The sequence below is a fragment of the Chiroxiphia lanceolata genome, chromosome 28, assembly GCF_009829145.1.
Source record: "Chiroxiphia lanceolata isolate bChiLan1 chromosome 28, bChiLan1.pri, whole genome shotgun sequence".
Lineage (NCBI taxonomy): Eukaryota > Metazoa > Chordata > Aves > Passeriformes > Pipridae > Chiroxiphia > Chiroxiphia lanceolata.
The window spans coordinates 2,357,318-2,379,461 of record NC_045664.1 but is presented as its reverse complement, the minus strand read 5'-3'; the positions used below and the strand labels follow the sequence as shown (position 1 = coordinate 2,379,461).

At 50.8% G+C, this 22,144-nt stretch overlaps 1 protein-coding gene across 2 annotated transcripts in view; it reads left to right on the top strand.

The window, feature by feature from the left end:
* The first annotated feature begins 18,867 nt into the window (after positions 1-18,867).
* Positions 18,868-22,144, top strand: part of DPYSL2 (dihydropyrimidinase like 2) — a 61,194-nt gene continuing 57,917 nt past the window's right edge. The window contains exons 1-2 of one of the 2 annotated variants that reach the window (XM_032712524.1): positions 18,868-18,979; positions 19,648-20,014. In XM_032712524.1, the coding sequence (XP_032568415.1) occupies positions 19,664-20,014 (351 nt within the window). In that variant the 5' untranslated portion in view covers positions 18,868-18,979; positions 19,648-19,663. Of the gene's footprint in view, positions 18,980-19,186; positions 19,269-19,647; positions 20,015-22,144 lie in introns of those variants that run through there. The other variant, XM_032712525.1, reaches the window with a different exon arrangement.

The window sequence follows — 22,144 nt, the reverse complement described above, 5'->3', positions numbered from 1 at the left end:
CAGGCTCCTTCAGGCAGCATCTCTTCTGTGTCAGTTCATGCCCTGAGCTTGCTGTGGGCTGTTCTTTCACTGCCTGACTACAAAATCCCTCAAGATCCAGAAAGGCAGTTTTCCAAGGATTTATAGGAAAAAATATAGATATATTCCTATAGACTGGAAGCTGTTGTGCCCTGGGTGGAAATCTGCAGGTGAGGCCCTTCTTTAGTGGCTTCTTCTGACCTGTTTCAGGGTCTCTGTCTGGCAAATTGTAGGATCATGGAGTGGTTTGGGTTGCAAGGGACCTTAAAGCCCACCCAGTCCCACCCCCTGCCATGGGCAGGGACACCTTCCACCAGCCCAGGTTGCTCCAACCTGACCTTGGACACTTCCAGGGATGGGGCAGCCACAGCTTCTCTGGGAATTCCATCCCAGCCCCTCCCCACCCTCACAGGGAACAATTTCTTCCCAATATTCAATTTAAATCTGCTCTCTGTCAGTGGGAAGCCATTCCCCCCTTTCCTGTCACTTCAGGCCCTTCTAAATAGTCCCTCTCCATCCTTCTTTCAGCTCCTTCAGCTCCTGGAAGGCCACAATTAGGTCACCCTGAAGCCTCCCTTCTCCAGGCTGAGCAATCCCAGTTCCCTCAGCCTTCCCTCCCAGCAGAGCTGCTCCATCCTTCTAATGAGAGAGTGAGTAAATAAACAAAGATAAAAAAGCAATACCTGCTTCCTTCCCTGCTCCACATCCGTGTTCCCTCGCCAGGGAACATCTCCCTGTTCCCAGGTGCCAGGAAATGGGATGCAGTGGGATACAGTGGGATGCAGTGGGATGCAGTGGGATGCAATGGGATGCAGTGGGATGCAATGGGATGCAGTGGGATGCAGTGGGATGCAGTGGGATGCAGTGGGATGCAATGGGATGCAATGGAATGCAGTGGGATGCAATGGGATGCAGTGGGATGCAGTGGGATGCAGTGGGATGCAATGGGATGCACACCTGGCTGGGGGCAGGCACACTGATAGTCCAGGCCCTTGGGAGACAGCTTAAATTGGGAATCTTAATTGCTGAGCCCTTCTGACATCCTGGCTGTAAACACTGAAGGGTTTTTCCTGGTGGGATGAACACCTGGCCAGTGGGTATCTGTTGTTCCCCCCTCCCTTTCCCATCGGGATCCTCCCAGGAGCTGCTCGTGGCAGAGCTGGGGAGCTCTGGGCTGCTCCCAGCTGTTAGTTCTGGGATCAGCTGCCCGAGTTTGCTGGTTCAGAAATCACCAGCAGCCTGGCAGGAGCCTCTGTCTGCCCTGCAGGGCTGTCAGACCCGGTATTTCCAAAGTGTCACCGGGATCCACCCAGCCTGGAATGCGGGGCTGTTCTCAGCAGCCTGCTCTGCTCCTCTCTCCTTGATCAGACTTGTGGCTGGGGCTGGGCTCCTCCCGGGTTTACCTGTGCTCATGTGTTAATTCAGGGGTGAAGGGTGGTTTTCCTCGGCTCTGAATCCGATGGAATTCCCAGGTTTCAGCTCCCATCTCCCGACAGGGACTCCCCCAGCTGAGAGCCTGCCCTGCCCAGGGCTGTGAAGGAGGGCAGAGCACAATGACTCACAGTCTGCATGAATTGTTCTGGCAGGGCCTGACCCTGATGTATTCAGATGTATCCAGGCATAGCTGAGTGAAATGGAATGCTCTGGAGTTCTGGGATCATCTCAGCCTAAGTCAGGGTGAGGGGGTTTTTTAAGTAGAACTCTAATATTTAAGTCCCTTCTATTCCTTTACTCTCTCCCAGGCTCACTCCCTTCCTACCTTACGGCTTTTAAGGTTGTGCAGGGGCTGTTTTAGCAAATTTTAAGGTCAGGTGGCCACATAGGGGCTGTTTTATCTTCTCACAAAAGAAAGAAACCTCTGTATTTTCTGCACCCAGAAAGATCCCAGGCAAATAAATGGACCCAGAGCTGTTCCCTGCAGAGCTCAGGAGAGCTTTGGAAGCATCTCACAAGGAGTGTAGAGGCCTTGGGTGTTTTCAGAGGGTTGCTCAGGATTTCTCCTTTTTTTTTTTTTTCTCCACTAGGATGAAACAACATTTTTCACTTAAGTGGAAGAAATCCTTTTTTTCCTGCCAGGTGGACTCCTGCAGGAGCACCAGTTCTTTTTGTCAGTTCTGAGATAAAGGAAGACCCTTTTTTCCTCAGTTCTGGGGCGTAAATTGCAAAGTGCTGCCATTTACAGCAGTTCCTCTTTCAGGATGACTTCCAAATGTTTCACTGCTGTGATGCCACGAGAGAGGGGCAGCTGGAGCTAAAGAGGGAATGTGTGAGAAGGTTGGAAACTTCACTGGGCTAAAGGAGGAGGAGAGACTTGGCATCTGTCAAGGTCAGCAGAGCAGCAGGAGAGTCTGGAGAAAGAGCCAAGTGGAAGCAGCAGAACCCCTGGAGCTCTGGCAGTGATGGCAATTTTAGGGCTTGAGGGAAGTGACAGATTTAGGGGGTGGGTTTGGAGCGTGGGGACTGTCACCCCCCCGGGCAGTGGGTTTGCACTTCACCTCTGGAATGCAAACAACTGCAGTCACAGTGTGGATATCCAACTGGTAGCACAGGCAGCTCAGCAGAGTTGGGTGAAGAAGATCTGTCCTGGGTGGAGATGTGGGATGGTGGGGAGACACCAGCACAGGCTGTGGCTGCCCCATCCTGGGAAGTGTCCAAGGCCAGGTTGGAGCAACCTGGGCTATGGAAGGTGTCCCTGCCCCTGGCAGGGGGTGGAATGAAATGATTTAAGGTCCCTCCCAACCCACACCATCCATGGTAACTGCCCTGTCCAGCATGTCCATCCCAAACAGGGGTGAGTGTGGTCCCCACTTGGGAGCAGCTGGGCAAGGGACGACTGGCACGAGGTCAAGTGTTTGTCCCCCCAGCAGAACAAAGCATGGCCAGCAGCCACGTTATCCCAGCAGCCCTGCAGCTCTCCTGGAGAAGAGAGGTCCCTCTTTGTGTCTGGAACAGCATCAGAAAGGGGTGACCCGTGGTGCTGAGGGAGGCAGGGGCAGGACTGTGCCCGGTGTGATAAGTGCGTAAGAACGATCATCAGCTGGGCCCTCTTGGCTAATTGATTAATTACTCTCATTTTATTAAGCAATGTATTAAGTAGGGTTCAGTGCACTAAAAACTCATTAACTGGGGCAATCAGGGACAAGCACAAGGAGCACATGCAATTTGATTTTCACCAGGGTTGCAAAACGCCCTCAACATAGACACAGAAGCCCTTTGAAGTCCTGTGTTAGCCCATCCTGGAAGGGCAGCACAGCTAAACTGCTCCACCTAGGCCTGGGTGCCCTGCAGAAGGGCTGCCAGGACCCTGCCTGGGTGCCCTGCAGAAGGGCTGCCAGGACCCTGCCTGGGCAGCAACTGGGACTTCTGCTGGGACAGCTCTACGGGCAAAACTGGGAGAGGTTTGTAAACTTTGCTGTGGGAAGAGTTTGGAGGCCTCTCCACGGCTGGTTTGGGAAGGGGCAGGTGTTGGGGAGAGTCCAGAGGAGGCACCAGGATGATCAGAGGGATGGAGCAGCTCTGCTGGGAGGAAAGGCTGAAGAGTTGGGATTGTTCAGCCTGGAGAAGAGAAGCTTCAGGGTGACCTAACTGTGGCCTGAAGGAGCTGAAAGAAGGATGGAGAGGGACTGTTTGGAAGAGCCTGGAGTGACAGGGCAAGGGGGAATGGCTTCACACTGAAGAGAATTTAGATGGGATACTGGGAAGAAATTGTTCCCTGTGAGGGTGGGGAGGGGCTGGGATGGAATTCCCAGAGAAGCTGTGGCTGCCCCTGGATCCCTGGAAGTGTCCAAGGTCAGGTTGGAGCAACCTGGTCTGGTGGAAGGTGTCCCTGCCCGTGGCAGGGGTGGCACTGGATGATCTTTAAAGGTCCCTTCCAAGCCAAACCATTCCAGGGTGCAGCAAAAGGGCACAGGTCCATAGTCCAGGCCTGGAAGGAGGTGCTGCCAAACTGAATTGGGGCTGGAGGTCCTGGCAGGGCCTGGGCAATGGGTGACACCAGAGGGAAATAACTCCCCAAGAGATCTCCCCCCATCCCACATCCTGCCAACCCTTTCTGGGGCACAGCAGAGCCCTGCCTGGGGCACCACGGACCAGAATGGGAGCTGTGGAGCTCAAGTCCTCCTGGGCAGCCTTTGGCTGTGTTACCAGCAGTTGGGTTGGCAGTCTGTTGTCAACCTGGAATATTTTGGGGAGACTGGGATCGCTCCTGTCACGTGCTGGAGCTCCTGAGGACACTGCAGGTGTTTCAGAGTGCGGGGGGGCTCAGGGGGCTCTGCACTGGAGAACCCTTGACTTGCTGCAGTGCTGAAAGGTGATTGTGCTGGGAGGGTGATGGATTCAGCACAGGGGACAAGGGGGAGGAAATGGAGTCTATTTATAAGCCTCTCATCAAGATATATGAACTGGAGAGTGGAGCATTGCCTCGGCCACAGATGTGAGTGTGAGAGCTGCTGGCAGCCTGCACCAGGGGTAAGGGGGGGTTAGGGGGGGCAGGAAAGATGGACACAGCAATTATGATGAAGGCAAAACCCACTGACAAATCAGCCCTTTCCCCCCTTTCAACCAGGCCTGACAAATAGTTTAATTTACATTAAACCCCAGTGTGGCCAAGTGCCTGGAGATCCATCTCTGGATCCTGCAGGTCACGTTTGTCTGACTGTGTTTTCTTTGAGAGGTTCCTGGTGGATTTTGCTTTTGGTTCTAGTCTGTTGGGTGCCTGCAATGTGGTGCTTGCAAGAAACCTCCCTGGAAGGATTACAGTGCAATTAAAATTCCTTGTCCTTTTGCTTTCTCCTTCCTGGCACTCCCGTGTGAGGAGGGGATTGTTTCTGTCTGGAAGATCCAATTAAGCTCCAACACTGAAAAGAGTCAGAGGTGGCCTTTGCAATTCAATATAGGTGGAGCAGGAGAGCTGCCTGATATCTTGTTTAGTTCACATTCTTCAGTAATTTTCACTTGATGTGACAATTGGAAATATCATAAACATAGATGGGAATGATTTTTCTAAGATTTTTTTTTTGGTTTGCAGGGCTGAGAATGTTGCGTGTTCTTTCCAAAAATGGGATTAACCAAATCTAACTCGCTCTCTCCACAGAAGAATGCTGAGACCTTTCTGAGTGTGTGTTAACATTTTAGTGGGCTCTGATTCAATTCTCCCAGACAGTGCTGAAAAATTAAATCAGATGTTATTTTTAAGTGGGTAACAGTGGATAGAGAAAATAGCTAATTTTTAGGAACTGGAGGACAGTTAAACAGTAAGTGTTGTTTTCATTGGATTTGGCTTCCTTTTCTTCTTTGGGTTTATCCAGTGGCACATCAAAGATTTTCTGTTTATCAGAAGCAGCTCCTGGTGAATGTCTGGGTGTAGATGTTGGTCTGTGCTGTGGGGGTGGGTGTTCAGCCCCCTTTTTTCTGTGAGCACATGTGCCAAACACCCCCCAGCCCTTGCCTGGCACCTGTACAGGCTCCAGATCTGCCAATCCTCTTGGAAAATCCCGCTGTTCCCCCTCTGTAAAACAGCTCCAGCAGGATTCCCTTCCTCCCCTGCCCCCTTTGGGCTGAGGGGCAGGGACAGCCCAGCCCCAGTTGTGTCCCACTGCCATCGACTGACAGCAGAGTTGGTGCCAGCTCCAGCTCCTCAGGACTTAGGCTGAGCTTAGTTGGCTCTGAAACCTGCTTTGTGGCTAAACTGACACAGCCCTGTGTCCTCTGCTGCTGGTTTTGTTCTTTCTCACTGGGATTTGAACAAGAATTCACGACCGATGCACATCCGAGGGCATTCCCCTCGTGGTCTTTATTTCTTTATTTAATTTATTTAATGTACTTCATGCATTTAACTGATTAATTTTTAGATCTAGTTTATTCTTCTAAGTCCAGCTGTCTGAGAGCAAAAAAAAAAAATCTGAGTTTTTAGTAGGAAAAGCAGGACAAATGCAAGGAAAAGGCAGGTTTGGGCAGAGCTCACAGAGGCCCAGGCTTGGTGATGGGTAACCAAGGCAACGAGGCCTCTCCTGAGATGAGAGTTTGCTGCAGCCCCCCCAGTCTGTGCAGGGAACTGGGCAGCACTGGAAATTCGGGAAGACAGGGTGAGGTGGGGGAGGCAAACAAAGGCAGCGGTGGAGCTGCATCCCAGCGGGAAAGCAGGTCCCCGTGGGGATGGGTGGGCAATTGAGAGATGAAAACAGGGATTGCAAGGGCAATTTTGGGGTAAAAGTAGCCCCAGTGGGCTCTGCTTTCACGCAGTGGCAGAACTCAGCCTGCAATGCTGCAATAAGAGGGGCCAAACGTAGCTCAAAGCCTTCCCTGAATGGGGAAATTCCTCCGGGTCTGGTTTTAAGGGCTCGATTTGACATGGGGATAAACGGGAGGGAGACACGGGGAACGTCTTAAACCGCTTTTGTGCTCCCATCATCTGTGAAACGAGCCGGCGTTAACAGGTATTAGGGCTGCCTTCATTTGCATCCCCACCGGGGTGTCCTTTGCCTGGTGGCCTCTTTCCCTTCACTCAATGTCCCTTCAACATCTCTCCTGGTCAATCCCGGGGTTGTGATTTCAGGCTTTTAGGAAACGATCTGTGGTGTAGGGAGGGGATTTGTTGGGATGCATCCGAACCACACCTCGTCTGGGGGCTTTCTTACAGCTGCAGGGGGCTGTTCTCTGTCCCAGCCAGTCCTTCTGGTTCAGGATTCCCGGGTGTTTTCCGCGTTTCTACCTGGACAATGGGATCTGCCGAGGGACGAGCTCGGTTTTGCCTCAGCACGGGTGGGAGCTGCGATCCCCAGAGCTGAACCAACAACCCTGCATTGATTTCAGAGCATCCAAGGCTGGTGAGCTGCTGAAGTTGTGTCGAATCCAGGCGTGGGGGCTGAGCCAGGGAGCGAGTCCAGCTCTGCAGGACCCTCCCGGCAAGGCTTGAGCCTGGTCCTGAACTCCTGGGCTGCAGAATCCCCTGCCATGCCCTCGTCACACCCACCCACCAGCTCAGCTTTCACGGGTTGGGAGTGGGCAAATCCCTTCCAAAGCTGATAAACTGCCCGGATAAAGGCGTTACGGGAGGGGTCTGCAGCCACAGGCGTTTTTACTGCCCAGTGCTTCTGCCTCGAGAAGCCTTTTGTTGTGCAGCTTTTTGGCTGCTTCAGCACCTGGAGAGTGGAGGGGTGGGTGGTTGTGCTTTGTCCGCAGCTGGGCCTCCTCTCGGCGTGGTTTAGGCTAAAATTCAGCGATCTGCAGCGAGGATTCCTCGGAGGGGGGGTGTGCTGGGGCAGTGGAGCTGCTGGGTGTCACTGAGAGCCCTGATGGGTGTCACTGAGAGCCCTGTTGGGTGTCACACAGAGCCCCTGTTGGGTGTCACACAGAGCCCCTGTTGGGTGTCACACAGAGCACTGATGGGTGTCACACAGAGCACTGATGGGTGTCACAGAGAGCCCTGATGGGTGTCACTGAGAGCCCTATGGGTGTCACACAGAGCCCTGAGATGGGTGTCACACAGAGCCCCTGTTGGGTGTCACCCAGAGCCCCTGTTGGGTGTCACACAGAGCCCCTGTTGGGTGTCACCCAGAGCCCTATGGATGTCACCCAGAGCCCTATGGGTGTCACCCACAGCCCTATGGGTGTCACCCAGAGCTCTGCTGTCTGCCCAGGCTCTCCTGCCCTCTCAAGTGCTGCATTCTGCTCCCATTGCTATAGTAACTTTCTGCCTCCTGATTTTGTTATGAATGGCAGCGGGGAAGGCTCCGTGCGGGCTCCAGCTGATGCCCCGCTGTTCCAAACATCCTCACGGCTCGCTTTCCCCGTTAACCCTTGAGTGGACGGGGGTTCCTTTGTGAGCATGAGCTCCCTTCCTTTTGTCTCCGCGCTCTCAGCAACGAGCCACATGTGCTCCGCACACAAAGAGGGGGATCCGGGGGCTTCGAACCCTCGGATCTTTGGAGTGCCGGGCATTTTGGGGAGGTGGGAGTTGGCGGTGCGAGGTGAAGGAGACTCAGCAGCTCTGAGGGCTGACTTTGTGCTCCTTTATGGCCGTCCAGGCATCCCCTCTCCGGACACAACACAGCTTTTTCCTGCTGCCAGCACACCCTCCCTCTGGGATTTGCTGTCGCCGTGGAAAACAGGAGACGGGGCGGGTGGGTCTGTGCTGGGCTCGGGGGGAGCAGCAGGTCACTGCTGGCTCTGCCCTTTGAGTGTCCCACGGAAGGGAAGGGGCTCGTCCCGGTTAAAGGAGCGGGGACTCCCCCAGAGCTGGGGAAGGAGCTCGGGAATTTGGGGTTGCTGGCACATCAACAGGCTTTGTTTAGAACAGAACCCAAATGACCTCAAAAATCACCTAATTGTGAAGGGGGTGCACGTGCCCAGGTACCACCAAAGGGGGGGCAGAGGGGGCACAGTCACAGCTGAGAGACTCAGAATCACCTCCAGTGAGGAGACAGGTTTCCAGAGACCACATTCCTTGTGTTCCCCACACAGAATTAAACCACCTTCCCAACTTAACTATTCCTAGAGATGGTGACCATTTCCAATCCTAGTGGTGACCATTTCCTCCCAGCAGCCTCAAATTTATCCTCAGTTAAATCATCTTTTCTACCAGACCTGAACATTCTCCCCCCCCCCAAGGTGCTGGTGGAACATTTTTCAAGGTTTGCCTTAACTTGAATTTTGTTTGTTGATGTAAGAGAGTGTGAATATATCCCATGTGTCCTGCCTTGAACTGAGAGAGACCCTTTGAAAAATTATGTGCTTTAAAACCCTGCTTTTCCTAATTGGCGGGACTTTCCCAGATTTGCAGATGATGGGAACACTGGGCTTTAAAATCCTGCTTTTCCTAATTGACTGGACTTCTGTGGCTTTTCAGATTATGGGAATACTTTGCTTTAAAATCCTAATTGTCTGGACTTTCCTGGATTTTCAAACGATGAGAACACTGTGTTTGGTGCTGAGCTGTGCACATGTTTTTTATCAGCAAATATCAACACTCATATTCCTCGAACCTGATTTTTGAGGTGCTGATTAATTAGTGCACGGCGCAGCAGACTTCTCAAATAGTTTCATCTTGTCATTGTGTCTTTTTGTTCTTTGATCCCCACATCTGAAATGAGTCTCTACTCATTAAGGAATTAAGGACTCTATCAGTTGCAGGTAATTAATGTTACTGGCACTCATTAGGCACAGGTGGAGGCAGTGATGGTGCCAGAGGTCACCAAAGGAGTCAGTTGTGAAGCCAAGTAGGGAACCTGAGTTTTCCTTCCCCAGACAAGTGATGTTGAGGCTTCTCTTGCCAGGCTTTGGTGTGCAGGGTGGAACAGAACAAGCTGCTAAAGGGGACTGGTTTGCTTGTAAAGACTCACTCAAGTGAGTGCTTCACATACCTGCCAAAGCAGCCTCGAGATTCCAGTCCCCTGCCCTGCTCTGCCGAGCAAACAGGAAATATTTCTGTGCATATTTCCCTTCTGTAATGGGAATTTCTTGGCTTCTGTTTGAGAAAGAAAATGGGGAGTAATTGGAGGGAGATTGTTTGTTTGTTTTATCTCTGGGAGATTGGAAAAACCCAGATTAAAAACTAATTAGGCTCTAATGGACCCGGGGAGGATTCTGCCTGTTGTGGGGCTCAGACCTGGGAGTGTGGAGCATTAAATCCTGGATATTCTTTACCCACATGTATGTATTGAATATAAACCTATCTACTGAGCCCAAATGGATTTGAGCACTTCACAGGTATGTATTGAATATAAACCTATCACTTGAGCCAAAATGGATTTGAGCCCTTTGTCAAAATGCTTGAGAGAGAATTTTTTTAAAGGGTTATAATATTCATAATGATCTTAAACAAGTGCATTTTGAAGCCAGAACATCTTTCTAGGCAAATATTTCCTTTGATCCTACAAAAAGTGCAAGGCAACTTTAAAAAAAGTTTCATTAAAAGATGTTAAAAACCATTTCAGGCCCCAGATGAAACGTTTCCTGCTGGATGGAGGCCTGAAATTTTACATTTCAATTCACTGAAGTTTATCTAACAAATTGTTTCGCCTTGACCTCAGATCTTTCAAACAAAATCCCAGCACCCTGGGGCAGGAAAGGCTGTTTTGCAGAGGATGTCACAGCATCTGAGGGTGTCACAGAACCTGACCTCGTGGTCCTGTTCCCCTCCAGGAGCTAGTGACACCCTGTGATTTCATCACAAGAGGCTTTTTGGGTGATTTTAGACAAATATTTCTGTGTATAAAGCACGTGGTGGAGGGGATGCAACTTGTACTCTTTTTGAAACAGCAGCACCAAGTTTAGGGGGTGTTAAAGCAGCATCTGGGATGTTTCCATCCCCCATGGGACCCATCCCAAGTGCTCAGAGCTGCAGTGGGATTGGGGATGGGGGGTTTGCCAGGAGCACCTTCTGCAAGGCCACAGGGGGGGGAAAGGCAGAGCCCAGGCAGGAGTTAATTCTCTGCCTGCTCGGGGAGGCCCACAGATTTATGAAATAAAAGCTTGTAATGCAGTTTAATAAGATTAGATTTATTTAATAAGTGCAACATGAGGACGTTGGTTCATGACTGAGTGGGCTCTGCAGCACAGAGAGGGCTGGGATTTCTCTGCTGGGGCTGGGTTTGGTCCTTTCTTTCTTTGCTGCTGCTCTTATTCCTGCCCCTGCCCAGGAATAGGGGCTGAGAGGTGTGAGGGCAGGAGCATCCCCAGACAGGGGGATCTCCCCAACAGGAGCCTGCCCTGCTGTCTTGCCGTGTCAGAGGCTGCTGCTCTGCTTTGGGGTGAATTTGAATTTCTCTGCCTCGTTTCCCCCGTGTACAGTGAGGCTAATAATGCTGCCTTTGTCTGGTCCTGGCTGTTTAAAATGTAATGAGATGAGATTTTCAGCACTGACAGATGATTTTGGGTGTGAGTGCTCAGCTGAAGGCTCCTCAGAAGGGCCTGAGCTCTCCTGCTGGGCACTGTGGGCTGCTGAGGGTGGCAAGATGTGTCAGCAAAGGGAAGAACCTGAGCAGCACAAAAACCAGCCCAGGGCACGTTTCTGCTGGGCTTAACATGAAAATAAGCTTCTTCTGGGCTTAACAGGAAAATTCAGGGACACCAACGTGTCTCAGCAGTTTGCATTGGCTCCCCCTGACAGCACAGCTGGGGAGGAGAGAAACCCCTGGGGAAACGAGAGAGAAAATGTAAAAATGAGAGAGAAAAGGGGTAAAAATAAGAGGGAAAAGGGGTGAAGACAAGAGGGAAAGGGGGTAGAGACAAGAGAAAAAAAGAGCAAAGAGAGAAAAGGGTTAAAGACAAGAGGGAAAAGGGGTAAAAACAAGAAAGAAAAGGAGCAAAAATGAGAGAGAAAAAGGGTAAAGAGAGAAAAGGGGTGAAGACAAGAGAGAAAAGGGTTAAAGACGAGAGAAAAGGGTTAAAGACGAGAGAAAAGGGGTGAAGATAAGAGAAAAGGGGCAAAAACAAGAGAGAAAAAGGGTGAAGACAAGAGAGAAAAAGGGTTAAAGACAAGAGAAAAGGGGTAAAAACAAGAGGGGAAAAGGGTAAAAACAAGAGGGGAAAAGGGTAAAAACAAGAGGGGAAAAGGGTAAAAACAAGAGGGGAAAGGGGTAAAAACAAGAGGGGAAAGGGGTAAAAACAAGAGGGGAAAGGGGTAAAAACAAGAGGGGAAAGGGGTAAAAACAAGAGGGGAAAGGGGTAAAAATGAGAGAAAAGGGGTAAAAACAAGAAGGAAAAGGGTTAAAGACGAGAGAAAAGGGGTAAAAACAAGAAGGAAATGGGTTAAAGACAAGAGGGAAAAGGGGTTAAAACAAGAGGGAAAAGGGTTAAAGACAAGAGGGAAAAGGGGTTAAAACAAGAAGGAAAAGGGTTAAAGACAAGAGGGAAAAGGGGTAAAAACAAGAAGGAAAAGGGTTAAAGACAAGAGGGAAAAGGGGTAAAAACAAGAAAGAAAAGGGAGGTTTTTCTTGCTTTCCAAATCGTGAGCTTTGATGATTTGGTTTGATTTTTTTGCTTCCAAATTGCCAGCATGAGGTTTTTGGTTTGACTGTTTGTCCTTCCCATTCTTCCTTCTGCCACTGAAGCAAATCCCAGTTCCCTTGGAACGCTGGCCATCCAGGAAATCTTTGCTTGAGACCTTTGGGAAAGGTTGCTGCTTCTGTGTTAATAACATTACACACCTGCTGCCATGGTGATGTGGAGCACATGTGAAGCTTCAGTCCTATCTGTTTGCACTTGAAAGTGTTGCACTGCTTGGAAATCTGTTTTTTGTAGTTATTCCTCATTTTTTCCAGGTGGAAATGACACCTGCTTAGCCACGGTGTCCACTGGATTTCCAGTGTAGCAATTCCCTCTGCTGGACCATTGCCTCTGGTTGGCATTTTTGTTGCAGAGTAAAGCATGAAAATCTATTTTTCAGGGGACTCAAGAGGTTTCCTCTCTCCTTGGGTTTCCCCAAATGGGTAACTGTAGGTGTAAACCTGCCCAGCAGCGTGTTCAGAGCTGGTTTTAAATGCCTACCTGTGCAGACAGGTGCCCTGGGTTTAAAATAGGCTCTAAAGCCAGCACCAAACACGAGGGGAAGCTGCTTAAGGCAGCTTAAGGGTAAGATGCTTTTGTGCCATGAACTGGCAGAGATTTCAGCCACTGAAGCTGATGAACAGAACCACCAACACGAGCAACACCTTCTGCATCACCTGGGCATTCTCCTCCTGCCTCCCTTCTTCCCCTGGAGCCTGGATGGTCCTTCCCTCCCTTTATTTTCCCTTGTGGAGCTCAGATATCTGCAGTGGAAAGCCTTGAGTCCCTGCTGAGGGAGGGGGAAGGATTTCTGTGCTGGTGGGATGTGTGTGTGTGTGTGAACGTGTGAGGAACATTCTCAGCACGGGTCTGACCCAAGGGTGGATTCAGCTGCTGCCTCTGGGGGCACAGAACTGGCTCCAGTGCCCAGGGAAGGCTTTTCTGAGCCCATCATCCTGTGCTGAGGGTAAATATGCCCCAGGATCCTGTATTTAAGGAGTTCCAGCTCCATCAGTGAGAGGCAGTTTCCCTTGGTGGGAGGTGTGATAAGAATTGCCACGAGGGAGCAGGGACAGAAAGGGAAGGTGAGGCTGGACTTCATCTCTGATCCATGTTGGCACATTAATCCAAGTAGCCTTTGCTTATCTGGGCTGTTCTCAGCTCGAGTTTCCTGCTGACTTCTATTCTCAGTGCTGTTGTGTCCTGTCTCAAAGGAGCCCAGAGAGCTGCAACACTCCAGCAGTGACTCATCCCCAGGCCACGCTCTCCTTTCTGACCCTGGCTCTTATTTTTGTCATCATTGTTCAGGAGCAGTGCTCAGAAGGTGTGGGAAGCCACGTGGATCACTCTCTGGAGCTCTTGCAGTGGGAAGATCTTATGGAGAGCAGGGAGGAGATCCCAGTGCCAGGACATAAATTGATATTCACTCGTTTTTGGCCAGAGCTCCCCGGCTTGGAAGGGCTTTTTTGAAGCCGTGTTGCAATAGTAAAGATTTTCATTATCCGTTTTGGGTCCTTTTGGGAAGAATGATGGCAAAATTGGAGCTGATTCTGGTCCATAAATCAACAGCTCTTTCCTGTGGAGCCCCAGGTCCACATGGTTGTTGGTGGTGAGCCAGGAGCTGTCACATTGAGAGAGGTGTTCAGAGGAAATGTGAACATCTAATGATGCCTTTTTGTGGTTAGATGGCTGAGCTCTCCTAATGACACTGTCTGGAAGAACAGATCCTCAGCCCTCAGCTGAAATCCATCTTTTCCAGGGCTTCCAAATGTCACTGAGAGGCCTCAAGGAAATCAGCAGTTCTGCTGGAAAGTTTTGTCTTAAATCCTGAATGGTTCAGAGAGATTCCCATTGTTTCTGTCCATGATTATCATCCTGGGAATAGCTGAGAAAAATCTGATTTCAGGGCAGGCTGGTACCTTTCACATGCTGAATTAGCAAGGAGAGATTTTGGTGGCAGCGGGGCTCTCCACTCCCTCTGGAAATCCACGGGAATTGTTTGCCTAATTCCCATTTGTGCCTTCGGAAAATCCCCTTGTAATTGACTAAATATTTGTACTCCTGGCTGTGGGCACGGTGGCACAATGTGGCTTTCAAACCATCTGTTTTCATGGACTGAAAGCCACTGGCAGCAAACCTTGACTGGCAGAAATTCGCCGGGGCTGGTTTGCGTTCGCTGAGGTTGCTGAGGACAAAACCATAAAGGAAAAGTGAGGCACAGGAGAAAGAGAAATCAAAAAAGGACCACGCAAATAAATGAGCTTTGTTCCAGCGTCTGAATGGACTTTACTCATTTATCAAAGGACTTTCTTCTGGCCTTTAATGTTTCTGAAATAATGTGTCTCGTCTTTGAGTGCCCCACGCCAAGAAAAGCTGTCAGCCACTCCAGCAATTATCATATCCCAGAGGGAACTTGGTTAATGATTTCTCTGCAGACAACTTGGTCTTTCAGTTTTTGTGCCCTGCCAGAACAATTCCAACCCAGTGAAGCATTTTAGGATCGGGTTTTGATTCTTAATATCCAAGGAATATTCTGGAAATGCAGTTATTCACTGCCACCTCTTGATGCTGAGCCTGCACCTTAGGAAATTCAAATTACAGGGAGCAGCAATAGGTAAAGCAACACCCAGAGAGAGGGAAGGTGGCTTTCCCAGCTTGTGGTTTGAAATTCAGACGTGTACATGCAACAGGTTGGTGTTTTTGATGTTGTGGACAGCACAGGGGACAGCACAGGCTGTGCCAGGCCATGCCCTGAGCATCCCTGAAATTCAGTTCTTGGTTTGTATTCAAGCTTTGTTCAGCTTCCCTTTGAAAATCATGGAGTGGTTTGGGTTGGAAGGGACCTTAGAGCTCATCCCACTCCACCCCCTGCCATGGGCAGGGACACTTTCCACTGGACCAGGTTGTTCCAACCTGGCCTTGGGCACTTCCAGGGATCCAGGGGCAGCCACAGCTTCTCTGGGCAACCTGTGCCAGGGCCTCCCCACCCTCCCAGGGAAGAATTCCTTCCCAATATCCCATCTATCCCTGCCCTGTGGCAGTGGGAAGTGACTCCCCCTTGTCCTGGCACCACGTGCTCTTGGAAAAAGTGAGTTGGGATGTCTTGGTGGGATGGAGGAGCTCAGAAATCCCCAGAGCCACGGATGTGATGCAGGGCAGGGACAAATCCTGTGCTCCTGAGTTTTTCCAGGCCAGTCACAGATGCCAGGGCACTTTAGCACAGAGAGAACATCACTGTGTGAGTAAAGAGACCCAATTTTCCCCGTGTTTGATGAGGAACCAGCCCATCCATGTCTTTGCGCTCACATTTCCCCCTTTACATCAACATGAAATTCCTTTTGCAAAGGGATCCTTGTGAAATCCTCGTGCTCTTCACACCATCCTTTTCTCCTTGTCTTTGCTGGGGCAAATCCCCAGGCAGGGATTGTCTTTTCTCAGGGTGCTCTGAGTGCTGAAGGCAGTGAGTGCTTGTGGCACTCAGCACTTTTGTGCAGCAGCATGAAAGAGGCTTTAAATTAGGGCAGTTCTGCCACTCTCCTCTGCAGTTCCAGCTCTCCATTCATCACTTCAGCTTTTTGTGGTGCTGTTACTGCTGGAAGTCACTTGCCCAGAGTGTGAGGATGTGAAGAAAACCTCATGATGTGACTCCACTCGGTTTCTCCCTTTTGTTCATTTTATTCTGTGCTGTGTGGGTTTAATCACTGATAAAAAACTAACTCATTTTCATCTATTGCTAAACAGTTTACCTGCAGATAAGTGCCCAAGTTATTCTGCTCTGCATGTCCCTATAACTGATACTGCAAGAACTAATTAATGCTCATTACAGGATCAGAGTGAAGAGCTGCTGCATGGAGACTAAATGTGTGACTCCAACTGCCCTGGTTCATTTCTCAGGTAACTCCAGTGTTTCTCCACCTTTGTAGGACCAAGAACAAGCTGTTTTCTGAGGAATTTTCATATTGATCCTGGATTTATGAAATTCAGAGGAGGGTCAGTGTCATTTTCAAAGCGATTTGTGTGGTTCTCAGTGAAAATAGGCACCCTGTGGGATTATTAAACACACAAGTTATCAGATCCCAGTGATTTTTTTTCAGCAAAATATGGTTATTTCCATGCTTGGGCAAAAAAATTGCTGGTTTAATATCTCACCATCCAGGAATTGTGCTATGTAGCTGTAAACTCAAACTGAAATATAACTTGCATCCACCTATACTCTTTTTATGATAACAAAATTCATGGGAATCTGATCTATCTGATTGGGAATTCTGGGATTTTAAAGAAGACCTGTGTGCCAGATGTTATAGAGGCTCAATGGGACTCACAGAGACAATAAGTTTCTGTGTCTAGTCCCAAAATCAGAGTGATTTGGGGGGTCTGAGTTCTCAGTGCACTGGCTGGTGCAGCTTTATTCAGGGTAACACACTTTCTGGAGGAAGAAATTCCTCAGGAATAGAGCTCTGGAGTCATGTGGGCACATGGGAATGTTTCAGTTCCAGTGTAACAGAAATAGTACAGTTTGCTGTAGCTGGGCATTGCTCAAGATCTGATACCTGAGTTTCACAGGTGGAAATAAAACCTTTTTAAAATTCCCTCCTTTTCTTTCAGGGTCCATGAAAGGAGCACAAAGGCAGAAGGGGGATTATAGAGACACCCTGTGAAGCATCCAAAAAGGAGAATACAAAGGAGGATGTCTTTTAGCAGCTCAGTGACTCTTTTGGGGTGCTTAAGGTGATAAATCACCTTTGCTTTGATATGTGAGGCCAGTCAGAGACTCAGCCTGTGAGATGTCTTTGAGATGTCTTTGACAGACTTCCTGTGAGCAGGACTGGAAATACAACCCCCAAATAACTGAAGGCACTGCTGAGTGTGTCCTCAATGCCTGTGGGAAGGGGCAACACTTGGACACGGATATTTGGGGTCTGCTTGTTGCCCATGTCTTGAGGGGTTGTTGTAAAAGAGTCAGATCTGTCTGGCAGGAAACTTCAGCTTTTGGGAGTGACCTTTCTCAGCTCTGAATGTTTGGAGGTTCAGCTCTGCCTGCAGGATTTGTTCTTGTCTGGGTCCCCTCCCAGCCTCCGTCTCGCTGGCAGATCATTCCCTCCCATCCCTCCCCAGCTCCCGTGGCCACCTGAGCATCTCCAGGGCTGTGCCAGGAGATGAATGAGCTGCCTTTCAGCCCAGCCCTGGAAGCCACTGCCTGCATTTCAGCAAAGTGCAGAACGTGTCAGCACAATCACTTCCAGGCTTTGCTCCGGCTGGAGCCTCTGTCAGCAGCGGCTGCAGCTCCTGAGCAGCGATGCCGTGGCAATTAATATTTATAAACCCTCAATAATACAGCACTTGTGTGTACCTGGGAGACCATCTGTTGGCCTCCAGTCCCCGACCAAGCACCTGAGATCAGCGTGGCTGCAGCCCCTGGCCGGTCCCAGCAGGGGAAGGAGGTGGGGCTGTGCCCCTGGAGAGCCTCGGATTCCTCCCTCCTTCATTAGTTACCAGAGCACATCACCCTCATCCTCCAGGGCCAAGCTGCAGGCTTATTCCTTTCCTTTTAGTCTGGAGTCTTTTATCACTGTGCTGTGCATTTATTACAGGCCTTCACTTAGTTGTGACCTTGGCTTTGGTGGGTTTCCACATTTTGGTACAAAGGCCTTGTCTTGGGTGTGGTTTGCAGGGAGAGAAGGCTCCGAGATTATTATTTTTTAAATATATCTTTATTTATTGCTCTTAGTGTTTTGAGGTGGTTTTTTTTTTGTTTGTTTTGAATCTTGCAAAGGTGTTTAGTGGCCATTTGGACACAGATGCTTCTCAATTAACAATTAATGTATGCATGTGCAAAGATGCAGATCAATGAATAATGCATAGTAATAACCAGCTTGGCCGTGGGGTTTGGGCTGCAGGAACATTACATATGGATTAGCCCAAAGGCCCCAGATCACACGTGAATAACGTGTATCAGGTGGAGGCAGCCCCGCTAAACCCGCTGTGTGCTGCACCTCTTACCTTTGTGATGAAAATGTCTCTGCTCCCACATCCCGAGGGTCTCCCGGGGCCCGCTGGGCTCTGCCCAAAGCAGCCCCTCGGGAATGAGCACAGCCCTCCCCCCGCCTGGAGCGGCTCCTTTAGGGACAAACCCCAGGGAAGAGGTAAAAGAGGATCCCAGGCAGGCGGAGCTGGGGTGGGTTTGGAGCCCGGCAGGGAAGAGACTGCGGTGGGCGGCGAGTGCCCGGCGGGCTCCGACCCCCCCGGGCCGGGCGCGGGTGGTGCTGAAGGGACAGCGCCGGTGGCCGGGCCGGCCGGGGGGCCCCATCTCCCGTCTACCCCCATCTATCTCTGCCTCCCATCTCCCTCTGCCCCCTCTCCCCTCGGTCCTCCATCTCTCCTCTGCCCCCATTCCCCCTTTACCCCCCATCTCTCCTCTGCCCCATTTCCCCTCTCCCCGCATCTCCTCTCTTCCCCATCTCCTCTCTTCCCCATCTCTCCTTGCTCCCCATCTCTCCTTGCTCCCCATCTCCCCGTGGTTCTCCATCTCCCCTCTCCCCCCATCTCCCCGCGCCCAGCGCAGGGTCACTGTCACTGTCACTGTCACCAGGGCAGGGGCTGCTCTGTCTCCTCCTCTGCAAACCTGCCCTCCGCCGGAGCCGCCTCTGGCTGCCTCCCCTGCTCCCCCGCGGGGCCAGGCGGGGGGCTCCTGGCACTGCAGAGCCTTAATTGCCTGGCAAGGTCACTAATTTCGGCTCCCGGAGGTAAGCCCCGCTCGCCGGCTCGTTTCCCCGTCTCCCCCGGTTCCCACACCCCTCTCCCATCTGTCTCTCTTTCTCATCCCCTCTCCAGTGCCATCAATCAGCCCTGTGCCCCCCGTGGGGAGGGTCCGGCGATGCCCCAAAGCCCGGGGAGCTGAGTCAGCATCGCCGCAGCCCCACTGACCCAGGCGCGATCCCAGCTGCTCCCGCCCTCCGGCTCCGCCGCGCCGGGAAAAGTGAGGAACAATGGGATTCCCGGAGCACTGCCCGGCTCCACCATTGCGGGGCTGGGGGAGGCGGGGGAGAGGGCGGTGGGAGGGAGGAGGGCAGAGCCCCTCTCTGCCCTGCCCGAGGGGTGCCCGCTGCACATCCCCTCCCTGGACCACGAGCCGCACGCCGGGGAAGGGGAGGGGGAGCGGGTGGGTGGGTGGGTGCGAGGGGGGCTGTTGCTCCAACCTGATCGAGTCCATTTGCCAATTCACCGCTCGCATCACTTCCGGAGCAGTCCCCAGTTTCTGCTGCAGAGTGAGCATTTTTTTTTTTTTAATTATTTTTTTAATTTTTTTTTCTTCCCCTCTCTCCTTTTCCCTCCCTCCCCATCTGGATGCTGGGAACTTGAAACCTCCTCCCTTGATTGCAGCAGGATCTGCCCCATCCTTTCCCCTCAACTTTGCGCTGCATCAAAGAGCCACAGGCTGGCCGGTGCCTGTGATGGGGGCAGGGGACCTGCGGGGCACAGCCCTTTGCAGCTGATGCTGCCGTGTCTTTAGGACCCAGAGCCATCGCTTTCCCGTCGCTTCCCCCTTTTTCTTTTTTTTCCCACCTCTCCTCTCCCCGCGTGTGTGCTCGTGTGTGTGTGTGAAGGACCCTCCTGGTTACTGCTGTTGTTATTCCCCCTCGGCAGGGAGACCACCCGAGCCATGGCTGAGAGGAAGCAGAACGGGCGGCAGGGCGAGGAGGAAGAGGTGCCAGCCTTCTTCAAAAACCTGGGCTCGGGCAGCCCCAAGCCCCGGCAGAAATTCTGTGGCATGTTCTGCCCGGTGGAAGGTTCCCTGGAGAACAAGACCATCGACTTCGACTCGCTCTCGGTGGGCCGAGGATCCAACAAAGTCGTGGCAAAGCAGAAGGATGTTGCCCACCTGGGTCCGGATGCTCCGTCCGTGTATTCCAGGCAGAGCGGGAAGGGAGGGGAACCATCTGTTGATTTCGGGAGAAAGGTGGAGATCAGGAGTGCCACGGGGAAGGAGGCGCTGCAGAACCTGAATGACAAGGTGGGTGCACGTATTTATATCCGTGTGTGTGTGTGTGAGGTGAACTCGAGCACACCGCAGGCTGCAGAGGGGATGGATCCTTTCACATCCAGCTTTTCCGTCCCCTGCATCCATGTGGCAGCCTGTGGGAAGCAGCATCTCTCCCGGAGCCTTCTCTCCAGACCTCTCTGCAGGTCTGGGTGTGTGCACAGGGAGGGGGCAGAAGAAGAAAGGAGCCCCTCCCGCCCCCCAAAACACCCTTCCCTTCCCCTCCCCGCCCTCCCGTTTGAGGAGAGACCCCGACTTTTCTGCTCCTCGGGCAGATTCCCCCGGCACAAGGGCGGGGAAATGCCCCACCCAGGCGGCGAATGCGGCTCACAAATGCGATTGTTAAGCAAAGGAGCATCAATGAGCCTCCACCTACAGGGATCAAATCCCTGCAGGATTCTTCCAGGAGAAACACCTGCCCCTCCTCCCAGGCACCGGAGTGACCCCTGGGAGCTGTATTTCCATACCAGTTTTAAGCAGGGCCTCTGGCTGAAGTGGGAATTTTTGACTCGGGAAGATCTGGGACTTTGACAGGAATGTGGCATTCTCCTAAAAACCCACTGAACTCCTCCCAGGGTTTTAAGGCTCCTGAGGATGTTTTCTCACTCTCTGGATGTGCCAGGGTGTCATAAAGCCCATCCCCTCTCTGAGGCAAAACCCACTGAACCCAGAGGTCTGGCTGATCGTGCCCACTTGGTTTTCACCAATAAATAGATTTAAACGAGCTTTATTCAGAGCTGAGCCATGGAATACTCTGGGCACTCCTCTGACAATGCTGGCTCCTCTGCAGAGGCTGGAAGAGCAGGAATGAATGAAGCAAAACCCACCAGCAGACTGGTGAACTCCTGGCTCTGGGCAGGAGTTTCTCCCAGTGGGTTTAGAGCAGTCCTGTCTTCTGGAAACTGTTTCTAGGATGTGCCTCCCGATTTTTAATACTGGTATGGGTTGCATGTGCAGGGCAGGAATCTGCCTGGAATTCAGAATATGGGCTCGTTCATCCCTTTCCCCTGCTTTCAGAAAAGTATTCCTGGAGGTCATATTACAAAAATAGAAATCAGGGACTCATCCTGCCTAAATCAGCCCCTGCTGCAGTGACCCCAAGGCTCCATCCACCCTATTTCCATCCTTGAGCTGCTCTCCTGAGCTCACAAAGGCAGGCCCAGCTTTGCACAAGTCCTGCACACCAGCCTTAATTAGGAGGGGGATGTGCCTCACACTGCTCCAAACCCGATTTTCCAAACCCAGACAAAAGTTTGCCACTCCACATGCCTGAGGTTCGCTTTGACCATGTTGGAGTGCCTACTAATGGAGTAGTTTTCCATGATTAATTAGTCTCGTTGGACTAATCAAGGTGCATCTCAAGAATAAAGGGCCTTTTCATCTTGAGGAGTCAAAGGTTCTGCAATTCAGGACACTTTAAGAACTAATTTTGGACAATTTGATGTGCTGTGGGACAGAAGTACAAACAGGTGATATATCAGTTCTGAAAAGATCAGTTATTTTCTGATTAAATGGTACCAGCATAATAAAAACTTTAAGTACAGTACTGTGAAAAACCAGAATCCACACAGAATATTAATAACAATTTTTAAGAATTGTGTTATTTGGTTCTATTTTTAAAGATTGGTGTATAAATGTTAATCGAGGGTATGAAATAGTGGGATGGTGCAAAACACTTGAGTTGTTTCTCATCAGCTTAACAAAACACTGATGCCAGTGGATGGTGTTGTGAGGGGTTGTGTATATTTGGGTAAGTGCAGTCTGTTGTGATGAATGACATGCTATGGATTGGCACTTTATTGCAGGAATGTTTTAGCTTTGTTTTTCCAGCTGACTGCACCCAAAGCTTGAATCAATGGTTAAATCCTCAGCAGGTAAAATTGGCTTTGTGGCTTTAAACCAGAGTCATCCTCTCTGTCACTTATAGAGAGATCTTGTCTTAATCTCCACTGGAATAATTAACAAAGCAAGGATGGACAGGCTATTTGTTATTTTTTTTTCTGAGGTCTTAACTGTCAAGAGGATAAAAAAGGGAATGTAATTATTCCACATTAAATAGCAATATATTGTCCTGCAGGCCAAGATAAGGGTAATCAAATCTCT